The sequence below is a fragment of the Danio rerio genome, chromosome 19, assembly GCF_052040795.2.
Source record: "Danio rerio strain M-AB ecotype USA chromosome 19, GRCz13ab, whole genome shotgun sequence".
NCBI classification, from domain to species: Eukaryota; Metazoa; Chordata; class Actinopteri; order Cypriniformes; family Danionidae; genus Danio; species Danio rerio.
In genome coordinates this window covers 6101121-6119805 of record NC_141039.2, presented here as the reverse complement: position 1 = coordinate 6119805, position 18685 = coordinate 6101121, and the positions used below count along the sequence as shown (strand labels likewise).

Below are 18685 nucleotides of genomic sequence, written 5' to 3'. Positions count from 1 at the left end.
AATAGAAGTTAATAGTAATAAACAACACATTTTTTCCAGTGGATTGCGACCTCCGGGATCTCATTACATTAAAGACACAGCAAGGGGTCCGATGCAGCAGGTTGATTTCATGGCACCAGGGTAAACTTGCTGCCACTTTTATAGCACTCACATACATCGAAATTAAATATGCAGAGTTGGGCTGGGCGATTAATCAAAAAGTAATCGAAATCGACACTCAAAACCTATAATCGATGTAATTTTGTTGGGTCGATTTTTTCAAATTACCTTTCCTACCGTGTGTGGAGTCACGTGATCCCGCTCCATTACATTACGTTATTCTGCTGACATGTTGAGCATGGACAACTTCAATACTGAGATACAACAAGAGCAGCTTGTGCCAAAGAAAACTGCATATTTACTGTACAAAACTTGTCAGTTAAGTATGAGGACAAAATAAATAAACATAAAACAATCGTTCGTTAATCGAAATCAAGTTAAAACGTTCAATTAATCACGGTTTTGATTTTAGGTCAAATCACCCAGCCCTCCAAGTGGCATTCTCTAAAACTAAACAAAGAACTTGACTTGGGCCTATTGGTGTGTGTGAGGTGTTTTTGCGTTTGTAAGGTTTATAAAGGATAGCCGTGAGTCACTGGCGTTGTTATTTTGGGGGTGGTGTCCTGAAAAGTTTAAGAACTCCTGCATTAAACAACCTACAATCCATGAATAGAAACGTTCATAATAATCAAACTTCAACAAACAACACCATGGCATTGAAATTGGTGGATGCAGACTCTTCGAGAACACCAACCATGAGTGGCAAACTTTAAAATCACACATGAATTTGAAGTGAATGTTACATTATTGTTCCAGCTATTTATTTTTATTGTTTGAGAGCAACGAGGTTATAATTCAAACATGTTCTGTTAGGAAATGAATTATCAAAATGTCGTTTAAAAAAAGTATACAGTCACATATATTTATATATGTATGTGTGCATGTGCAGATATATATATAAACAATATATATGTATGTTTATATACATACAGCTTATTTATATATAAACAAGAAGGGGGGGAAAAATCTAAAGTTTAATTATTTTATAATTTATATTTGGAATCTTTGTCAAAGTAGCATGGGAAGAATTTCATTTTTTGAATTATCCAATTGCGTAATATTTGCAAGGGCACAGGTACATAAATATATAATCTTCCCATGCTCTGATCTTCGCAGATACCATTTCAAAATACATTGACTTAGCACCAGTGCTCCCATGTATTATCAACAAGCTCAAAAAAAAAGACCAATGCAATTAAAAAAAAAGAAAGCCAAAATAAATAAATACAAGAGTTAACATGGTGTAACCGAGGAGGTTAAAATAAGATTGCCTTGCTGATTGTAATGATCACAAAATCATTCTTAAAAAGTGAAATAGGCACATCCAATCTTGACATGAGTATGGGGAGGTTTGGGGGACAGTCACAACATCACGTGAGAAAGGCAATAATAATACAGTGATATGTTTACACTCATTATACTGCAATTAAAAACACACATTATTACAGTTCCCTGTTTATTGCACAAGGGACAGAACGTTCGTTTAAAAGCATAACAAATAATGGCAACGAAAGAGGAGATTACAGTCACTATAACAAGTGTTTTTTTTTTAGGAGTCCTGCCATTCCTGACTCTGTGTCCGACAGCCTCTGGAGAATGGAGGGGTCGAAACAAGAAATCCTAAAACTGGGAGCTCTAAAACTAGCGTTTTCAGTTACAAGTGTTAATATAAATAAAATGCATACTACAGTGATCTTTTATAAAAGTTTTCCTGTAAATAATACAGTCAGAGGTACAATACAATACAAGGTAAAACCAAATGCCATTACAAGCCTATCAATATACATTTTTCCCCCTTTCGTTTTTCTCCCATTTTTTTTTTCATAGCACAACCTACCATTTCTATACACTAGCAAGTTAGTTGCAGTTTTTAAAATATGGGTTCTGAGCAACATCATCAAATTAAAGGGAGAACGAACGAATGATGCCACTAAGAAATGAACCCAGTAAGCGCAATGCTGTCATCTGCTGCTGAATAATAATGTTGTGAAGCTCATCTTCGTGCTGCATGGTACACACAAGTTAGAAAAGTTAGAACATGAAAAGAACAGGGGAGGAATACAAAACAAAAGAAAAAAAAACTTTGAAAGTCCTACACAACACAGAAAAGTGTTGCCTCCAATAACTGAAGACGTCTCAATTACGCTCTATACACTGTTAAACATAGTTACTTCTACTTGTTAAACATACAAGTTGCTGGACGCGTCTCGGAACTCATCGGACAGTCAACATATTTTCTTTGTATTGTCTAGGATTGAAAGTTGTGAATGCTTTCAAGGTTGTCATCAAAAGGGTAGCTAGGCATGGGATGAAATGTATGCTTTTTAAATTCTTTGTTTTGCATTTAGCAATAACCCAGAACGGGAAGTTGCGTGTCCATCTTCGACCCAAAGTCGCTTTTTATGTAACCTCACAAAAACAATACTGATCTAACAGTACCATAGTGGGAAATGTGCTGTTTTATACACATACGTGGAAATGCCTCACCCCGAAAGCAATTCGTTTTCAAGAATTAAAACAAGATGCCAGCTAGTTTGAACTTCTTCCAAAGGCTGGTATCAGAATTGAAGGCAGTGGCCCTCGGTGTCCCCAACCCCAAAAGGGAACTGTGAAAATGCAAGTAAGGTCACCTGTGGTGTTTAGGACGAGGGTAAGGGTGGGGAAAATGTGACCTAAAACTAACAGTCATCATGTGATGTAACAAGTCCAATGTTTCACGGTACATGCAGGGACAGTTCTCTTAACCTAAACAACAATCTGTTCGACAAAAGCCTCACAGCCACACCTCAAGCACTAGAGACGAAGATGAGTGAAAGGAATGGGGGTTTTGGCACCTCCAAAAGCCTTGGCATGAATCTCCATTACAAACCACAAGTTCTGCTTTAGCAATTCTCCGGCACTATAAAAAGGGCCCCGAGGGCATGCCCAAGTAATTGGTGGTGCCCACATTGAGACTAGAGGAAGGTGTTGAACTGTTCCAGTGGACCTTCTGATGGTGTCTTAAGTTGGATCTGCTGGAGAAGCGCTTATCACAGTGCTGACACGAGAAAGGCTTCTCCTTGGTGTGGATGCGGCGGTGGCAGATAAGTTGAGTGGAGACACGGAATGCCTTGCCACAGTCCGGGCACTGGTAACGCTTGGGCTCTGTGTGGATACGTCTGTGATTTTTGAGTGCCATCAGATTGGAGAATTCTTTCTGGCAGGAGTTGCAGAAATAGGTGCCCATCTTGTGGCTGTTCTTGTGATTCAGAAGTGAGCTGGCATGACGGTAACCGCGGCCGCACTGATCACAGACATGCGACTTGCACCCCAGCTCACTGCGTCTCTGCTGTGACGCCAGCTGATGATGAAGTCCAGATGAGCTGCTGCCACTGGGACCATGGTTAAGCTTTCGGAGGCCGTTAGGATCAAGTCCCTGTGCTTGCATCAGCGTAAGGTCAAGCCCAGAGCCCCAACTCAAATCAGAGCCACTGGACGAAACCCCAGGCTGCTGCGATGTTTTTGGGGCGCGGCCATGTTGCATTTCCAGGTGGAGTCGGAAACTAGCCTTGCTAAGAAATGTCCGCTGGCACAGAGTGCAGCCAATCTCCCGCTCCTTTAGGTGGATACGGCGGTGATTTTGTAATTGGGAAGAGACGCGGAAAGCTTTGCCGCACTCTGGGCAGCGGTGCCGCCGAGTTTCAGAATGAATGCGACGGTGATTCTTGAGTGCGAGCAGATTGGAGTAGGTCTTGAGGCACACAGCGCAGTGGTAGATGCCGACGGTGTGGGTGTTTTTGTGATTAAGAAGTGAGCTAGCATGCCGATAAGAACGACCACACTGGTCACATCTGTGAAAACAGAAAGAGAGACAAAGTAAATCTCACCTGCTCATTGTCTTCTCAACCCCTCAATAGTTAGTAACCTAGATTAGTCTGAAAGCAAGCTAACAATGTATAGCTGACTTCTATGGTAATTACATTGATGGATACACAAATACAGGTATATGATCTTGAATCCAGCTGCCAAACTAAAAAATATAATCTTGGACAGGATAACTTGGATAGCATTGCCTGTAATAAAGTGACCATGAATTATAACTTGAAGTTTCAACTAATTGTGTAAAATTAAGGCAGTGGTACAATGAATTATATAATTTATAGAATCATAATATAAACAATGTGCAACAGTCTACAGGAGAAACCTTGTCAGTGGACTACAAATCATGATTTGTTTTCAGTCTCAAGGTATTTAAAGATTCAGCTCGTCAAAATGGTAAATAAAATGTTATTAAGTATAGGTAAAGTACACAAAGCCTTTCAAAATGCTTGCATAATTGTGCAGAAAATACGGTTTTTGGATTTGACCTGAATTCTGGTTGGAAAACAGCATTATAGAAGTGTTGTGAACTTATTTCCAAAACACCAAGCAGTATGAACAAAAGCAGTATGTTTTTGTGAACCTCACTAGGAACTTTTGTTCCAATCAAGTAGTTTGTTAGTATGGAAGTTGTGTGTTAGTAGGAAGTCGTAACATTCCTTTAAATATTCCTTCTTTGATATTTATTGTCTTGATAGCAAATTAAGCATATTTTGATGATGGTAAATAAAATGGCACAGAACATGCATTAAACAAACTGATTAAAGTCCAGTGGTTGAGTGCTGTTGAGTCCAGATAAGTATGTGTTCCTGGAAGCACTACAGCTGATATAAAACTAGAGTATTAATGGCAACTGAATGTTCAAATGGTAACAACAGTAAATTTCACCATACATTCCAATATGTTTTCAATCAAATCAATTAAGGAGCAATCAATTGTTTGTCTATCTTTAGTACAATACACACATCTACCTAGTAAGTACATCAAAATTGACCTATTTTACCAAGACATCCGAACAATCTAGTGCAAATTGCTAACTGAAAGCAAAGGGGGGTAACTTATCTGGTCTCCACTAATCATACTGTCCAAACTTCAGAAAAATCCAAATTCCGGCACGCGTATGGTCCCGAGGAAGCCGGATTGGAGATCATATACCTGTAATAGACATGTAGAAACCTGTGATCTTTACTAGTTCACTTCAAAAATCACGAACAACAGACGTAAACTCACGTGAACCGGTAATCCTCTCCCTCTCTTGTGCTTGAAGTGTCCTTCCTCATGCCCTCCTTGCCTACCTGGTTGTCACCGCAGCGGTGCCTGGCCAGCCCAGAACGCCCCTGGAAGCTCTTCCCACAGGTGGGGCAGCCAAATCGGGTGTGTCCCTCCTCGTGGACTCTCTGGTGGTTCCGAAGGAAGCGGGCCAGTCGGAAAGCCTTTCCACAGGTTGTGCAGATATGCCGCTTCTTCTGCGTGTGGATACGCATGTGGTTGCGGAGGGCCATGTAGTTGGTGTACGGCTTGTCACAATAGGAGCAGTTGAAGTTGCCAATTTTGTGTGTATTTTTGTGGTTGAGCAGACTGCTAGCATGCTTGTATGAGCAGCCGCAAAGGTCACAGGCAAAGGGACGTTCTTCACGCTCTGGAGATCCCAGGTCACCTGCATCCATGCTCATATTAGAGCTGTTGAGAGAGGCAGAAGATGAAGGAAGCTGGGCACTGCAGTTATGCGAGGCCAGATCTGTGGTTGCGTGAAAGACTTGAGAGCACCCATCGCATTCATATTCTGGGGGAGGAGGAGCAGTCTGAATGCTAGTACCAGGAAGAGGAACAGGAATATCTTTGCAGAGCTGGTTGCTGGTGTGCGTTTCAAGCTGCCTCTGGTTCCTGAAGCCCCTTCCACATTCAGTGCAGGTAAATTTCTTGAGAGCGAAATGCATTCGAAGGTGATTCTTCATTGCCAGTCGATTTGGATAAGTGGAATTGCACACATTGCAGTGGTATTCGCCGATCTTATGAAGGTTCTTATGATTGGCCAGACTGCCAGCATGACGGTAAGTACGTCCACACTGATCGCAAGCAAAGGGGCGGCGACCGCTGCCATCATCAATCTGCTGTGCCCTCGCCCCCGCGTATGGTTTTTTGAAATCTTGAGGTTGACCATAATTGGGGTTCATGGGAGGATTCTGCATTTTGGGTTCACCCATCCTCATAGCTTGTAGCTGCGAAGGGCCTCCTTCATAGTGGGCTCCATTGGGATGAGACATGCTTTGAACTCTTTGGTCTCGCTCTCCAGTCTTTGCTCTGTGCTCTTCGTGCAGGCGTAGATGATTTATTAACTGCTTCTGAATCTTGAAGGCCTTCCCACACTCCTCACACTTGTGTCTGTGAACAGATAAAACACACAAAAACAAACAGATAAGAAAGCTTAAACACACTTCCATAAAAAGAAAGAAACAGAAAGAGGGACGATCCCCTTACATATACAAAGATGACTACACAATGCTCATATGGGGTACAGACATTATGAATTTCAGACTCGACTGTGTGTATGTGTGCATATCAGTATGAGTTATGTTTGTTGCCCTCGTCATCTCTAATGAAAAGAAAAAAAAAAAAATCACCATTGCACACTGCCTGGACACTCAACATTTCATTAAAATCTATTCATTCAGTGATGACCTGAGTAATCACATGAGTGGGGAACTCATGATAATACATAAGCATTCAAAGTATGCAAAGAGATCTAAACAGTTAGAGTATAATAGGGCACATGCAATGCTGGCTAACCTCTTTAAGTCAAAATGAGTCCTCTGGTGGTTCTTGAGAGCCAGTAGGTTGTAGTAGCGTTTTTGGCAGACAAGGCAGCGGAAGACCCCAGTCTTGTGAGATTTCTTATGGTTGAGCAGGGAGCAGGGGTGTCTGTAACTCCTTCCACACTGGTCGCACCTGTGGGGCCGATCAACAGAGCCTGACATCTGCTGAGGGTTTACAGGGCCTCCGCTGCCACTGGTACCAGCACCACCCGTCATCCCTTTAGCTCCATTCATACCCTTGTTCAATGCCCCCGATCTCGCCTTGCCTGGACACAGGTGAGTGATCAGGTGATGGCGATCTGCAAAGAACATGCCACAGTCAACGCAAATGTGGTTCCTTCCATCCATTTTGCCATTAGAATTAGAGCTACTGCCACCCAAGCCCTGTGTAGATCCATCTGGCCGAGCAGGTCCATGGACTAGCTGGTGATTCAGCAAGTCCTGCTTTCTGCTGAAGCTCTGGCCACAGGTGCTACAGATCGAAAGACTGGCTGTACTACCCTCTTGTCGCCTCCTCCAGTCTTGGTCACCAACTGAAGGGAGGGCAGAGGAGGGCCCTGCCCCCTGGTTAACCCCATGGCTTCGTAGGTGGCTACGAAGTGCCCTTAGACTGGCATAATGATTTCCGCAGACCGTGCACTGATAAACCTCTCCATCATCATCATCATCATTTTTGTTATTCATTCTCTTATTGTTGCCCTGCGAGTTGTTTTGTGCACCTGCAAATGACATCTGGTCATGACCACGTCTGTGACGAGAACTTTCTTTGAGGTTAGCGCTACCAGGTGGCAGAGAAGCACCACCAGGACTATGGAAGCTCATGTTACCCATGTAACCATTGGTCATACTCCCTTGGTTGACGTTATTTGTTTGACGGTGGTTTTGGGGAAGAGGGGAATGACCAGAACTGCTTTGAGCAAGGGAACCGTCAAATCGGTCATGGAATTCCAGTGAATCCAGGCCACTGTTATGGGAACCATCTGGGACAAAGTGTGCTGCGTCACCAAGATTACCGGGCATTGAAATTGGGGTTGTTGCACCACTCTCCTGACTCTGAGAATGTACAAAGCCCTGTTGAGAGTCTAGCCCTGTCAGTGGCTCAGAGGAAAGCCAATCTCCCTCTGTACCCATCGACTGCGAATTTGGCCGGGTTTTGTGACTGCGAAGGTGGCTATGTAGGGCTGCTAAGTGTGAATACTGCTTACAGCAAACTGTGCACTGATAATTGCCAGTTTGATGCGAGCGTTTATGATTAACTAGACTCCCGGCATGTCGGTAGGTTTTCCCACATTCGTTGCACTTAAATCTGCGATCAGCATCATCAAGAGATGAAGACTGCCCCTGAGACCTTGTCTCACCATTTGATGTAGATATTGACGGTTGAGAGTTTGAAGCTAGTCCAACAGAATTTATAATAGAAGGGGTATCGTGGGCATGTGCTGTCGTGTGAGGGTCATGCGTAAGGTAATGAATTTTGAGACTATCCAAGTCAGGTTGTCCCGTTCCACAATATGCACAGGTATATATGGCATTATTGATTGCAGGGCCTAGCATTGGGTCATAACGCTTATCAGGTAATGGGGGCAATGGAAGGGAGTCACCAAGAGCAGGTGTATAAGGATTCACTGCTGGGGATCGAACAGAACTTAGATTATGAGGCACTATGCCTGGGAAACTACGTGTTAGTCCCAATGAAGACGATGCAGCATTGTGTAACAAAAGGTGCTCTTGAAAGTCATTCTTATTAGGCAAAGCCAATTGGCAAAGATGGCAATAGCTGGGTGCCATGTCATCATTATGGGAACCAAGGGGGCGAGGGTCAGATGGTGCTTCATTCACAAGGACCCCCATGGACATTCCAGGGGGCTTAAATTTAGAATGAGTGCGTTCATGAGCATTAAGAGCGGCAAGATTACTGAACTGCTTGTAACAGACACTGCACTTATATGTACCCTCTTGATGAGACTTCTTATGGTTAACCAAGCTGCCATGATGACGATATGTTCTGTCACACTGGTCGCATTTAAAAGGTCTGTCCCAGGCATCTTCAGATCCTGGAGGTTTCAGTTTGTCATGGTCATGACCAGGCATCATTCCACTGTTGTTTATGTGACTCCTGAAAGCTGCGTCAGACAGATCTTGTGCTAGATTATAATCCCTGTCTTCATCAACATTGTCCTCATTCTCCTCTTCAGCTTGGGCACTTGGAGACAGGGTGTGGATGCGGAGGTGGTTTTTCAGCGCCACAGCATTGGGCAAAGTTCGGGTGCAGACCGGACACTGGAAAGAACCCATTTCATGAGTTTTTTTGTGAGAAGCCAAGCTACTGGCATGCTTAAAAATACGTCCACACTGCTCGCATTCAAATCTGCCATTCTCTTCTTGATGATAGTGTGCTTTCATGTGCTCCAGTAGACTAGGTGTACTTGGGCAAATGATGTCGCATTCTTTGCAAGGAAAACCCTTGGCTCGATTCATATCATGCATAGCCATGGTGAGAAAATTGAAATGGAAGGGAGAAATGTCCACATAAAATGATCCTCGAACAAAGAAGAAAAGGGGGCAATGTGTGATGTTCAGCTCTCTGCTTCTGTAGTATCAGCCATTTTACCTGGGTGACAGATATTCTCTCCAATCAGCCTTTCAATTCCACTCGATCACAGCAGTTCAGAGAGGGTCTGGACAGATGTGGGGCATCAGAGGACAGCTGAAAAGATACAATAAAAGACCAACGTTAATTTTATTTAACAAATACATATCCACCATCTTACTAAACATGCCATCTAGTGGACCATGAGTTTAACGAAAGCATAAATGATAGTAACAGCTTAACAAGCAAAACAGTTTGTTTTAACGTTCATTAAGGGTAATAATAAATAAACATTCACTGTGATAGGACGACATTAAGAGAAGTAGCTTTGGCATGTCTAATCTCACATTTAGGTCCCACAGAAGACGCACAGGTCCAAAGTAGCTGAAAATAAGCCAGCTTTTTGTACCTGCACATCAATCATTTGACGTCAAATGTAAACGGGTATGCTGATAACTCTGCAGTCTGTTTACACTGCCACAACATCAGCATAAGTAATGTTTTACCAAGGACAAGCAAATTACAAGTACAGTGCATGCTATAAAAGAGTGAACATAATTCAGGAAAATAAAAAGGTCAGTTTTACAATTCAAGTTGTCAGTACGCATCGCAAGCTAAGTTAAGTCTAATTATCAGTCTAACTATCAATAATACAATGAGATGTTTTTTTAACAAAGCATATCAAGTAAATTGTGCAGGAGTTGGCTACTTCCTGATTTTCTCAGGTAGAACTTGCAGCCCCCTAAAACACGGGTCACCAAACTTGTTCCTGGAGAGCCGGTGCCCAACAGAGTTCATCTCCAACTCTAATCAAACACACCTGAACAAGCTAATCAAGGTCTTACTAGGTATACTAGAAACATCCAGGCAGGTGTGTTGAAGCAAGTTGGAGCTAAACCCTGCAGGGACACAGGCCTTCCAGGACTGAGATTGGTGACCCCTGCCCTAAAATTTCAGAAACGCAGTCATTAAAAACAAACACTGAAACCCAGTAAACACATTCTGAAGTAGCTAAACAGCTGCAGAATAAATAATCTCTGTTTTAGGATAGTCAGGTCATCTCAAAGTTGATGAACGTTTACACACGACTAAAACCATCTATCAGCCAAAGCATTTTTGTAAACAAGATATTTGGATCAAAATATCTCCAGGTATATTTGATTTACAGATATTCACTAATCGCTGTTTGATCACTTTGCCATTGCAACCCCTGACAATTTTTATTGAGCATCATTAAAAATGCTTCTTTGGCTATTGAACAGACAGTAATTTGCAACAACACCACAACCAAATATCATGCATTTTTCATGAAACCTGCTTAACAAAACCAAGTATCGCAATACAACATTTAGTATACATAAATTAATCAAATGTGCAACAGTGCATTGCTGTTTATACAACTAAATATATATAAACTCTATATAACTAAGCCAATTTTGTTAACTCTTTCATCTGAAAATGCAAGAAACTATTAATATGCACCACATTTATTTGAACAATCCTGCAGTGGCTTAAGGAGCTTTTTCATTTAAAACCACACATTGGGATTTTGGCACTACAACAGACCAAGATTTGTTTTCCTTTCAATTGCACATTTAATATTTGTGCGAACCACTGAACTCGATTATAACTCTGACAATCAATACCTCTTAAAAGCATTTTTAAAAAAAATCAAGCTTTTTGATTGCTAACACAATCAAATGGTTTTTACAAAGCATGAGCAAGATTCTTATTTTCTGTTGCTTTTTAAGGGTCACCAAGTGCCAGTACTGCATATAAAATCACTTCAAGTTAACCCACTGCCATTGGCATCACTAAAGTGAGTGAAATTTGGTTACATTGGCAGCTTCAGTTCCTATCTAAATACAAAAACCAACTAGATCCACAACTACATTTGTAGCTTGAAGCTCAATAAAACGGTTTATGAAATTTGGCAACACAAAATAAAAAAAATAAAAAAAAATCACACTGGATTATTGAAGCTGAATTTGCTGAAGAAAACCAAATAAAATGCATGACCACAAGTTCACATCTATTAGTGCCCACTAGGGAGAAATTCATCTTACCACCACACAACTGCAATGAAAGAAACAGTGCTCCTTGACCACACACAATGGCCATCAGACAACTGAAACACTAGAGAGCTCAACTGGTTTATTTTTTGGCTTCTCTCAAGCCTGCTGAACGGCATTATTTTACTTTCAGTACAGAAACTTCAATAGAGGCAGCTCAAAAATAACCCAATATTCAGACAATGTGTGACTGATGTCAGTGAAGCGATCTGGCATTAAAAGAAGGTTCAGACCTGTCTTGTTTATGTTTTTAACATAGTACTTTGAGTCACATATATTTTATTGCAACTACAGAATACACTGTCCAACAAAATACAACATCCTTGTATGTGTCTTACATAAGCCATGTTTCCATTCAAAGCTGTGGATTTAATCAATGCGCAAATTCAGTATATCGCATAAAGCATTTGCTAATGAAGCATCGTTTCAATCCAATGAGCTGAAGAGAAAAATAAAACTTCCACCTATATCAGTGGGGAAAATGGTAGCTGCAGCACTAAGATAAGCTTCTGCTGGTCTTTTTAGTATATAGGTCTATATTTTTTGCACCTTGGGGTTTTCCTATTTCGTATTCTGATGTATTTAGACTGTAATTAGAAGATAATATATGCAACTCATTTGATGATAGACTTTGGTTTAGGTATTTCAGATTAAAAAAACAAAATAAAAATAAAAACATGTAAGATGTTTTGTGATGAGTGATCTGCAGGTTTGTCCAGTAATGTCATCTGAGTTATATGATATGCATTGAGGAATTCATGCCTTCACTGGTTCGAAAAGAATGTTATTTTTGTTTTATGCGTACAAAAAAGCATTCTTATAGCTTCATAATATTCTGAATGAAAACCTGAAGCATGTTTTCAAGATGTTTTTTGGCATTTTTCTAGAGATTAAATGAGTCAGAACTAGGCATGGGACGATAACCCTTTCAAGGTATACCGCGGTTTGAAAAAAAGTCATGGTTTTAAAACCGCCAAAATTTTCTGCAATACTGTTCCTTATTTATGTGTACGATTTTTTTTTTTTAAGAGCAACAGTATCTCCAGCAGAAAACGTATCCAAAGATGAGGTTTTAAATTAAATAAAAGACAGCAGAAGTCAATTATTCATTTGAATGATTTAGCCTGACATGTTTACTGTTCCAAAATATTTTAAATGTTTCTTAAAATAATAAATATTGTGTTTAAAAGGAAAAAATGTTTATATTTTTACCGCCAGAGATTTAAAAACTGTTTATCTTAAAGCAGTAATCACAATACCGTGATATTTTATCTAAGGTTAGGAAACCATCAGAATCTTATACCATGCCATGCCTGGTCAGGACCATTGCCGTTTATAGAAGACATGGCTCTCAGATATCACCTAAAATATCTTTTGAATTCTGAAAATGAATGGAGATCTCAGAGGTTTGAAATGATATGAGGGTAATAACGCTTATATTTTGCGAATCAACCCTTTAATAGGGAATTTTACAGCTGTCAATTTCTCACAAACATTTTAGCGTTGTTGAGGTTTAGAAACACCACTGATTGGCCATTGTGTTTATACTCTCAACCTGATGCTTATAATACATATTGCTCAACAATGCCCAAATGTTAGTGTGAAATAAATGTTTTTAATACTACAGTACTGATTGGTTGGTAGTTAATTGGTAATAACTGTATTTCAATCTTTATTAACCAACGCTTTCTTATCAGGCCCAACTAGGCGCACACGAGCCACAAAATCGGAACCACATCTTGGGAACCTAAACCAATACTTCAAAAATCTCCATTAAAATAGGTGGTGTGAAACAGCTTTAAATATCTCGTTATTTCAAATCAATAATTATAATATAATTGGATGAAAATTTAATTCCTGATTATCAGCAGTATGTAATCAAGAATTTCTTTACTCTAATTACTGATTTAACATCACTTGAAATATTTTTTATTTAAAAAGTGATGAGATGAAAATAACATACAAGTTTTTGCCATTTAAACTAAAGTTTCCATAATCTTGACATCATTTGCATATAACGTAATCTTTTTTCCATGTGCACCATATCCTCCACCATATCTTCTTTAAAGTCAGTGTAAACTGAACATTTCTGCAGGTCTTTATTTCTGTATGATGATGTATTTCCATAATGAGTGGTGGGTTTTTATTCTTGTACAGCTCCTCTTCTTCCACTAGCAGTCAAACTGATGTCATCAGAGAAGGACTGCAATTCCTGAGCGAAATCAAGCATTCAGATTTTGATTAAAGATTACCAAATGAAAGTTGTACCAGTTTTTCCAGTGGATTTATGTGCATGGATGGTGCATTCATTTATTTTACTTATGCTTGGTCCCTTATTTATCAGGGGACGCCACAGTGAAATGAACCACCAACTATTCTGACATGTTTAATGCAGCAGATGCCTTTCCAGCTGCAACCCAATACTGGGAAACACCCATTCACACTCATTAACACACTTGCTCATGCTCTACGTCCACTTTAGTTTATTCAAAAACCAGAACACCAGTGACCAAAATGACCAGTTTTAATCCATAGTGCATTTTGAGCTACAAGTTGCAAGACAGATCATATGAAGTGTTCATGATGTGATCATCATTCATGCGCAGTGAGGTCTGCTGTTTGTGGAACGAATCTAGGCATACATCTCACAGCATCTGTGATCCGAGTTAGCGTCGCATACCCTCAGGGTATATAACCTGACCAGTGGTCTCTGACTCAAGACCATCTGGATGCTTTAGCTCCATCAACACTTCAAGATCCACACTGCAAAGTGCCAGATGGGTCCCACTTTTTAGGGAATAAAATCATTTGCAAAACACACTACCTCCACTAAGTTTGCTCATTTTAAGGTCAATAAAATCAGTACTAGGACCCGTCACAGAAAAGAACGCAAAAAGTGATGGTATCAGATGGTAGCGGTCACTTGCATATTTGCCTTAGTCTCTTTTTTTATTAGGGGTTGCCACAGTGGAATAAACCGCCAACTCTTCCAGTATGTTTTACGCAGTGGGTGCCCTTCAAGCCGCAACCCAGTATTGGGAAACACTCATCCACTCGCATTCACACACACTTGTACGCTACAGCCAATGTAGTTCATAAAATTAACTTATGCCTGATTCACACGAGGATTCAGCGTCAACGCTTGACAGAGGGCGTGTCTGAAGTTGGGCTGACACGATCGTCATAGCAGCGTCAGCCAATGAAATTAGTCAGCAATCAGATACTGTCTGAGCTAGTGTAATTGCATACAGCAATCTGACTGGCTGACACTTGTTCTCAAAAGTTGAGAAAGTCCCAACTTCTGCAGCAAGCAATGCTACTGAAGCAGCGCAGACGTATCCACAATGCAGTTCAGCAATGTCTGACGTCACCCATTTAGGGCATCGACGCTGATACACCATGTGAATGGGGTGTTATACAGACTGTGGAGGAAACCCACGCGAACAACGGGGGAATATTCAAACTCCACACAGAAATGCTAACTGGTCCAGCTGGAACACTGGAAATAACACTGTGCAGTGATGGTATCAGATGGTAACATTCACTTGCATATTTTCTATGAAAATTGTGTCATTATAACACCAACAAAAAATATTTAAAACTATAAACGTATATATTAAAAGGTGTTATTTTGAAAGTCAAATAACCATCTAACTTGAAGTCAGTTTACTTATTATACTATAGACTTTAGTGATGATAATAAATCATTATTAGGTATATATTACTATACAGATGTTCACGTCTTTACCTTACCACACGAAGTCTGCATGTAATCCGAGATTTTTAGCCCACCATTGAGTCTATTAATTTACTTCTGTAAATGTGTGTACATTTATATTTATTCAGGTTTGAAATTTATTTCAGTAATATTACTAACTGATATGAAAATGTTCAAATGATTTATTTACAATACAGTTTGTAAAAGTAATATTTTCTGTATTTCAGTAGATATATGAGAGACTTTTTATGAGAGGCTTTGTTTACCAAATAAGTGGATTTAATTGGATTTGCATTGGAAACATTAAATAAGGTATAAACATTGGAAACACTAAATAAGGTAATAAAAAGCTATTCTTCTTTTAATTTAATTTATTAAGTTTTTAGCAATGAAACTCCAAAAAAATCATTCCACATAAATCTGCAGTTTATTTTACAAAATTCTAAGCAGAAATAGCAAAAAAATTCTGCAGATGTCTGAAATAATTCGGCACACTTAAAAAAAAAAATCAAACAGAAAGACTATATGGAGGCCATGTGAGAAGGTAAGCAAGTGTGTGAGTGTAAACACTGCTCATTACAGCATGTTTACTGTTTTTACCTTGAATTAATGTCAAACCAGTCCATTAAACATTATTAAAAATTGTTTAAGATGAAATACACTGAAGTGAAGAGCAATTAGTTGTCTAATAACTTGTATATTCACCACATCCGTGAAGTTTATGTTTATAATAATGTCCACGACTTCTACATTAGTGGAAATCACAATTTTAAATAATCACAATGGGAATTGTGTAGACATGACGGGTTTTAAGAAAACTAAAACTCAGATCAACGAATCATTAATTAGCTCTTAACTTTGATCATTTTTAATAAGTATTAGTGCAACTTAAACACTCGAATATATACATAAAAAACCTGTAAGCATATTAAAAACACAAATAATCAGCTTGGTTATTTGTTTCTTCTGCTAAATTATAAATTTGGCATTACATTGTATTTGCTCAATGGCGCAGCTGACAAAGAAATGATAACGTTAAGTTACATGATGGGCCTAACATGTCCGTGGCACCCCAATAACAACGTAATAATCTTCATAATCTATATGCAAACCTGGTTTTCTATCAAATGTAAACAATTAACGCTTCGCTATGACCTTGGCCTAAAGCTCCACACCCGCTTTTTATCCGGACAAAAGCAGATGCAGAGACCCGACATTCCGTGTCATTTTCCCTCCATAGACTCACCATATTAGGCGTCGAAAACACCGAAACAGGACCAAAAATATATTGTACATCCATTCGGGCTCTATGTACGTGCAATTCTAGTCAAAATGCATGTGTGTGCTGTTGCAAGAAAGAGCGAAATGTACATCCAGACCCGTATGTTTTCACAGGATGCGAGTCGCTGTGTGCAAATATTAGCTGGTGGGCTATTGCAGCCAGACCGAGCGCGAGAAAACGAAGAAAAAAACGATTATTTTCGACGCTCCAAACGCTTTAGGATGAAAAGTCCCGCTAATTTTTGGTCACCCTCGTGTGTTGGTTTGAAAGCATGAAAAACATCCAGCTCTCGTAGGCGATGGCATCGATTATTTTAACGTGTCGGTCTGTCTGACAGCGACAAACCCCCCCGCAGCTAACGCGCTAGCCTCCCCTCACGATACTAGCGAGCGCAAAACACGACCATCTCGAAGAAAACAAACAGTTTTGGTGACCTACATTTGGAATAAATGTCCTTTGGATTAAAATACACCGATATAAACGCGATTAAATCGACAAATGTCAGGTATAAACTGTAAAACGGTTTCTATTTAGCGGTAAGGTCAATGCTAGTCGGCTAGCTTGCCTAGCGACACAAAGATCCGGAGGCTCGCGAGCTCTGATTCAATGAATGTGGCCATTGTGTGCAATTAAACAAACACCTTCAAGCTGCAACCACTTACCCGACTTACAGACGTGCACAATGATCAGGAATGGGGGGTTATGCTCTTTTAGATTGCGCAGGAGAAAATGGTATGTTCAGTCGCTCGCCATTGTTATTTTTGAACTCTTTTTCTCTTCAGCGGGCGGCTCCACCGTCTTTTTCTCGGTGTATTCAGCACACTTCCTGCTGCGGGCTGAACGGGGATGGAGAGCTGCGGACGTGCTTTACCGCGTCACTATGCGCTCTTCTCCGTGTGTTTGCGTTGGAAGTAAACATTGCTCAGTGGACCCGATTTTTGATTAAAATCATACAGCTAGTTTTATGCACTTGAACTTTCTTGTTCTTCTTTCTAAAATGAAACAAAGCAAAGCAAAACGTGACGTTATCACATTTTTGACCATGCAGCATTGCTATTATTTAAAATGCATTGGAGTAAAGTTATAGGCTTGTATAGAAGACATTGGATTAGTTGTCTCATCAATATCAACCGTAAATGTTTAGGTTAACGCCAAGCTTATGCTATTTTTTACCTGTACACCTTTAAACTATCTAAATTGGATGAAAATTATTATTACCTGACTACATTTGATTTAAAGTTATATTTTAAGATGCTAAACCTTTGTAGTTTCAATATTGTAATCTGTCATATAACGCCAGCCAGGCCATTCTGGTGAAAGGGGTTGTTCTTCTTTTCTTAAAAAGTGTGACTTTCTGCAATCGCCCCATTTTCTATTAAGTTATAAGGTTTAAATACTGAATTTTAATGTACTATTTTTTACTAGATTATCTTGTCGGATGGTCATCGTAACCATACTTTTTAATATACCAAAAAAGCATTTACTAAAGATTCAGAATAAAGAATTATGTATACAAAACTTTCCTCAATCAGAATTTGGGATGCCGAATTTGGCATGGTGTGACTTCAGAAAGGGAACGGACAGCCAACACAGGATTCTGCTTGATCTTAAAGCATTTTTCGATGGGTTCTCACAATTTATTATGGAACAGCAGTCAAAATAGGATGAATGAGCTGATATATGGGACAAATTCTGGACCTTTTTCAGTAAGGCTGGGGTCTTGCAAACCACCCGAACCCCCCCTGCCTACAGGCCTGCCTACCTATAGATCAAATATTCAGCATTCGTGTCAGATTACTTCCCCCAAATTTGCAGTTAGTCTTAACACCCTTGTGCTGTTCAATTTTTTTATTCTTCAGTAGAACATTGAGGAAGATTTCTTGCTATCTCCTCAGTAATACAATGCAGATCAATAGCTGCCAGCACTCTGAGGGTGAATAATAAACATACACAGTCCAAACTAAATGAATAAATGTGGCTCTTGACAACACATCCATGTTTTATAAAGCAAAACAATTGTGTAAGGAATTAAACATTATTTTCCAGAATCAGTCATCAGTCATTTTCTTTTCAGCTTAGTCCCTTTATTAGTCAGGTGTCGCCACAGGGGAATGAACTGCCAACTTATCGAGCATGTGTTTTACGCAGCGGATGCCCTTCCAGTCACAACCCAGCACTGGGAAACACCTATTCACTCTTGCATTCACACGCACACATACACTACGGCCAATTTAGTTTATTAAATTCATGTGT

The 18685-nt window shown here is 39.9% G+C and overlaps 1 protein-coding gene across 11 annotated transcripts; it reads right to left on the bottom strand.

Annotated features, from left to right (window-relative positions):
- Positions 1-1541: 1541 nt before the first annotated feature.
- si:dkey-89b17.4 lies at positions 1542-17274 on the bottom strand. 11 transcript variants are annotated; one of them, XM_087295281.1, is made up of 5 exons: positions 17095-17274; positions 6745-9477; positions 5188-6339; positions 5016-5112; positions 1542-3929 (listed from the first exon to the last, which is right to left on the bottom strand). In XM_087295281.1, exons 2-4 carry the CDS (start codon positions 9261-9263, stop codon positions 5034-5036), a joined length of 3750 nt encoding a protein of 1249 aa, XP_087151407.1. In that variant the 5' UTR covers positions 9264-9477; positions 17095-17274; the 3' UTR covers positions 1542-3929; positions 5016-5033. The 11 variants fall into 11 exon arrangements, with proteins under 11 accessions (XP_087151407.1, XP_087151406.1, XP_087151409.1 ...); XM_087295280.1 differs by having other exon boundaries at positions 1542-3931; positions 5020-5112; XM_087295283.1 differs by having other exon boundaries at positions 5253-6339.
- Between the last annotated feature and the right edge of the window lie 1411 nt (positions 17275-18685).